The following is a 6,000-nucleotide window of genomic DNA, read 5'->3' on the forward strand; positions in this document are numbered from 1 at the left end:
CAAAAAACCCAACCGCCAGTTTATAATATACGGGTTAAGTGATAGACTCTTAAGTTTCTCAGCAAGGAGTTGATGGCTCACAAAGTCAAAGGCCTTACTGAAATCCATCGCGAACATCCGCACTGCCTTACACTTAGGATCATCAAGAAACTTGCAGATCTTATTCTGGATAAGTAGTAGAGCATCTGTGCAGCTCCCTCCTTCTCTATACACGAATTGACTATCCAGGAGCTGTTCTTCTACCGGTTTTTGAGCGTGAATCTTATAGACTGCCTTTTCCAGGGCTCTTGCTATGGCAGGGGTTACGTTGATCCTTCAAAAGTCCCCTCTTTTCGCTGGAACATCAACTTTTGGCAATGGGTTGATATTTGCCCTTTTCCACGATCTAGGCCACTGATGCGTAGCGAGAGACAAATTCTATAGCTTAGTAATAATGGGAGTGAAGATCTCTGCCTGGTGTTTCCACACCCAATACGAAATTTGGTCAGGACCAGTTGCAGTCTTCTTTAGAGTACTCAGTGAGTTCCATACATATCTTTCACTAATTTCCGGGACTTTCACTTCAGGACCAATTTCAAGTAACGCGGGCTCAACTTAATCGCCATCCGTACACAGGTTACCGAAATACTCGTTCAAATCTTGAGCGGTCTCTCTATACAGTGAAACGTTTGTGGATCGCCGGCGTTGAGATATCAAGTCTACGTTTTTCCACCATTCTCTGCTCCCCATTTTGCCCTCCAGAAGCAACTCTCTGTTTTCGCCAATAACCTCTAACACCCTCCTACTAAGTTCCCTATGCTTATTAATGCGTAAAACAGAGATGCGAGACTTGCTACGTAGCATGTATTTAACTAGAGTTGTCATCCATCTTGGATCACGGGACGAAAGGGAAACCGTTTGTAAAGGCATGCACCAGTTAATATTTGACAGGATCTTCAATTCTAAGATGTTCAAAGATGTTTCGATGTTACCCGCCTCCAAAACATCATCCCAGCATTCCGATGCGGGAGCAAGGTAAAGAGCTCGCTTTCTATGCTCACGACAATCCCTAAATTGCCGTTTCTGACGAATAGGCTTGAGTTTCTTGCCCCCTGGAACCATAAATCCAGGTTGATCCGTCTTAATTAGCATCTCTATAGAAAAAGCTTTGCCGAAGAGATCTGTCCTATTTGTAAAACAATTATCCAAAAATGAATCCCCTCGTGTTGGAAAATCCACTAAAGCGGTCCAACCTGTAATGCGTTTAAGTCTCGGGAGACCCAGGTGATTAAGATCGCCACCACAAACAATAGCAACGTTTGGGTGTTTGTCCAGCATTGTGTCAAAGAAATTAAGAAGATAATCAATTAAATCGCATTCCTGGTATGTTGTTTTCGGGGGGTGATAAAGACCAGATAAAAGTATGCAATTCCCACTTGGCAGCAACACAGTCAGGACTCGTATAAATTAGAATGATAAACATCAATAACTGAAAGATTACTCCTTTTATATATAGCAATACCTCCCTTATTCCTTGAATCGCATCCAGACCAATTCCTATCCCTTCTGAAGATATTATAACCCGAGATATTAGCTACCGTATCTGGCACCTCGTTTTTCAAATGAGTTTCCGACGCAACACAGGCATCGATATCATTATTTCCAAAGTCGGCCTCCAAAGCCACAACCGCTCGCACCCAACTTTTTGTTTTCCCCAAACTACATTTGTCAATAAACAAAAGTTTAGGGACAGCAAGCTGACCAGAACTAGCGGAGGTGTGTTCGCGGGACACCACTTGTTTTGGTACACTGACGAGATTGCTAGGGTTTCGTCGTTTTTCAACCCGCAGCCAGGGAATAGCCGACCCACTTTCTGCCCTTCGTCCAATGATGACAGAAATATTCTGAATAGTTCTCTCCTCCACATGCTGAACATTTTTTCTCAAACCTCCACGATAACCACGAAACCTGAGCAACTGTAGTTTCTTAAGCGTCTCTAAGACAGAGCTCGAAGGTCTACCAGATTTCTTTCTCAAACCGAGTAAATTGTTTCTTCCATAACATGGAATCTTGCTTTTGTCTGACCAGCTTTGCTTTCGTAAATCATAGCTCTTCTCTGAAGAAATAGGACCAGGGTTCGTCATGACATCCACAAAAACTGTAATGTCTATCGATGGCAGGGAGCAATCCGTCGCCGCAAGCAGTACATAGCCATGTTTAACCCATTTCATGATAGGCCTTCGAAGTCTGTCATGGCGGTGCGCCCTCGCTGAGTAACACTTACGAGTTGAGAAAGAAATTCCAAAGACGTCGCCACCAACCGAACTTTTCCTTTCCATATAGACTTGAGAGAATTAAGGTCTTCATCCAAGTATATGTTGCAATAAAATTGAAGCTTAAAATTGATCAAAATAGCTAATAGAAGAGGAGCCAAAATTCTCGTGGCCGCAATACTCGGCGCCTTCGTAGTAAAGTTAGTAGAGTTAGTATTGGCTAAGTTGGGGACCCGTACTCACATTGATTTCTGCGCATGCCCTAGTTACATCACGTTCCTTGTTAATACTGAGATGAATTCAAGGTGGCTGTGAGCCACCCATCTCAGAAAATGTGATGTTCACCTTCAACACGCAAATTTTCATCAAAGAACTGATTTTTATTGTTGGGCACAAACCCAATACAGTGAATCGCTTCGATTGTGAGCGATCTGATGTTAAACGTACAAGAACCGTATATATTGTTGGAACAGACAAAGTTTATTGGCTGATTGATTAAATACAATTATTCTAAGTAAGCATTGGCGACTGAATCGATCAGTAAGACTTTTCCGGAGGAAACTAATTCTGTGCTTTTCCGCGATAAAAGAAAACTCGTTAATTTATAACAGTCATAAACAGGTGCATTCACATAAAATGCATTGTTAAGTAGACTGTTCCGAAATATAAACTGATAGAGGTTTCTTATCAGATGCAAGACCGTCAATGAATTGATTTTGGAATGCAAGTAACTGTGAAACCCTTGCGAACTGGTTGACAGATTTACTAAAAAGTCTAACAGGACGTAATGGAAGGAGCGAGAGAAGGAGTGACATTGAAAATCCTGCCAAAACTCAGAAATGGTGTCATTTTCTGAGTAATAAGGGCATCTGTAGCATATTTATTAAGGAAAAGAGGGTTTTTCTGCATGCGTCAGCACCCGCTCGTTGCAAGTAGACAAATTCTATCAAGGCTCAGGCTTAAAACAAGCTAATTATTCGTGTGATCTTGTGAATCTGATCATAAAAACATGAAATGAAACAAGCGGCGAACTTTTCATTTAATTTGTTTTTGTAAATATTACAATTTTACAAACGTGTGTATGTATTCGCGGTTTAGTTGAAATTTGAAACTGCCTCGAGTACTCCCGACCTTCCTACGTGTGACAAATAAAAGATATCCATTCCCTCTAGCTCTCCTGTCATTTATTTGATCAAACATTTAGATCGACTTTTTGGCAGGCAGCACAGTTAATCATTTTGCCCATCTGAGTTGTAAAAAGTAAATTGTTTCCGCCGTTGCATATTGTAAATGACTTGCTCGCAGGGACAATTTCGCTTTTTTTTTTACATATCCGCTATTTCTCTCGAAAGTTCCTCTACAGCACAAAATGCAGCAGCCTCTGTGACGCTGAATATCTCATTAACAGGCCGTTCCTTTTAGTTTTGTGTGTTGCTGTTGTAAATTAACGGAAGTTAAGAGCTTTGACGTGCTCTAGAGCCTTTCAGTAGAACAGACATAAATGAGACTTCTCAAACACAAATTGAATGTAATTTGCGTGTGGTTTTCCTTGTGTGTTGCAGTTCCATTTTAGCGGGCCGCTCTTGTTTTTATCCCAAAAGATGAATAGTTTGTTTTTCTTGCTTGCGATTGGCCTTACCATTTCTTTTGAAAAATAAGTTAGAATATCTTTCATAATGTTTGTTCTTTTGGGCACATTCCTTTTCTCCATGTCAAGAATATAAGGTGAGTTTAACAACCGTTTCCTCCAAATACCTTTCATTTCTGGGAAAAAGTTAATTCATACATTTTTTTATTGTTCATTTGTCACTTAGAACCTTTTCATTTAGGTAATGGAAAGCTTAGTTTGTTTACATAGTACTACAGAGTAATATATCTATCTCAGCGAAACAGGTGGAGATCCTCAAATATCTAAACTGACTTTGCTTTGCGATTGGTCGCCAGGTGAGGTATTTACTTAAGAAGATAATAACATGGACATCCTACATATCGGCCTTGACAAGTGATAAATGATAGACAAGTGAGTTAGTGTTGGAAGTTGAAACATGGGCACGTTTGAAGAAGAATGCAAGAGGCGACTGAACGAAGTTGCCAAAACGGTCTCCCTTAATAATCAATTGATGTGGTCACTTTGTGTGTTCTACTTCGCCTTTTCTCCGGTGGCGATTGTTGGAAATGTCCTTGCAATACGAGCCATATTTAAAGCCGTATCGCTACCACCTACATTCAAAAAACTACTTCTAAGTCTTGCTGTCTCTGACCTTGCAGTGGGATTATTTTTACAACCGATTTACGGCGCTATCATTGCGCTGCATTTGAGTAAGAGGAGCAGTCAGTTCTTGTGTCCTACTGTTCTGACGATTCAACTATTCTTTACGTTTTTGGTGGCAGGTGCATCTTTCATGACTGTCACCGCCATTGCACTGGACAGACTTCTCGCCGTGTATTTACACCTGAGGTATCAAGAGCTCGTAACGCCAAAGCGAGTAGGAATTATTTTTCTTCTACTTTGGATAGCTGCAGCTTTTGGAGCATCAGTGTCTATCTTACTGCGGTCGAACCTTTCTGACTTGATCACTGTTATAATTGAACTAGTGGGATTTGCTATCGCAACCGTGGCATATCTTTATCTTTACAGAGTCGTTCGATATCATCAGAATCAAATTCAAACTCAGTGCCAGGTTCAAGAGCAAAATGCTGTCCAATTATCTAGAGAGAAGTCAGCTCTGAATACCTTCTACGTGTATGTCGTTTTTCTTATCTGTTACCTTCCACTGTTATTATCAAGTACTCTTTTGATGGTAAATCACTCAAACACATCGTTCCAAGTCGCCTACAACATGTCTGGTTTCTTGGTTTTCCTCAATTCGTCTTTAAATCCATTTGTGTATTGTTGGAGATATCGTGAGATTCGACAATTTGTAAAAAACAGCTTTAGTAGCTTTAAAGGAAATAGAGATTTATTGTGACTGATTACCGGAAAATGATAAACTGAAAAGGGAAGAAGAATGTAAAATTTATTACAAACTATTGTAATGCGTCATTCTTCTTCCAACGAGCGTGGGACAAAGGAAAAAGTGTAACCTCCCATGAGGACTTAAAACAAGAATCCTTTGGATTCCGCGCTCCAATGCTTCGACTGTCCTCGACACTGTGGTACAGAGAACTACGTATTTAATTTAGACATGTTCACGAGCGACATGTGTCCTGCAAACTGCTATTATCACAGGCGGCCCAAGAGTACTGTGTGTGACTTTGGGTGTAAAGTTCATTAACGGCAATAACTAACATATTAAGATGGAATTTCAAGCGTACGTGTGGACCATTAAAAAAGGGAAAAATTAGAACGAAAAAAAGGAAAAATTTTAAAAGGATAATAAAAGCGAGGAATAAAACATGTGAAGTCTCCTTACCTTTTTACCGTAGCCGCTTTTTTGCCAACGCTCGTTTTAGCGCTGTTCCGGCGACTTTCTTTGTAACGCGTGCGGTGTCACCAGTCAACTGTATAATAGGAAAAATTATGAGAATAATTAAGAAAAGATTAAAAAGGAAAGAAAAAGCGAGGAATATATCGCATGAAGTCTCCTTTCCTTTCTTCCGTAGCTTCTTTGTCGTTTACGGTCCTTTCTATAAAAACTCAAGGCTGGAAACTTCAACCGGTCCCAAACACCAACCGTCGCCACTCGAAGGCCGATAAATTCCACAGAAGTCGACCGATCTCCCTCAAATTCCACCCGCGAGAGCGCTT

At 40.6% G+C, this 6,000-nt stretch overlaps 1 protein-coding gene across 1 annotated transcript; it reads left to right on the forward strand.

Moving 5' to 3' along the window:
- Positions 1 to 3,446: 3,446 nt before the first annotated feature.
- LOC111346146 (adenosine receptor A3-like) lies at positions 3,447 to 5,651 on the forward strand. Its single transcript, XM_088759166.1, has 2 exons — positions 3,447 to 3,977; positions 4,197 to 5,651. Exon 2 carries the CDS (start codon positions 4,298 to 4,300, stop codon positions 5,219 to 5,221), a length of 924 nt encoding a protein of 307 aa, XP_088615292.1. The 5' UTR covers positions 3,447 to 3,977; positions 4,197 to 4,297; the 3' UTR covers positions 5,222 to 5,651.
- The last annotated feature ends 349 nt before the right edge of the window (positions 5,652 to 6,000 follow it).

This window comes from Stylophora pistillata, chromosome 4, assembly GCF_964205215.1.
Source record: "Stylophora pistillata chromosome 4, jaStyPist1.2, whole genome shotgun sequence".
Taxonomy (NCBI): Eukaryota; Metazoa; Cnidaria; class Anthozoa; order Scleractinia; family Pocilloporidae; genus Stylophora; species Stylophora pistillata.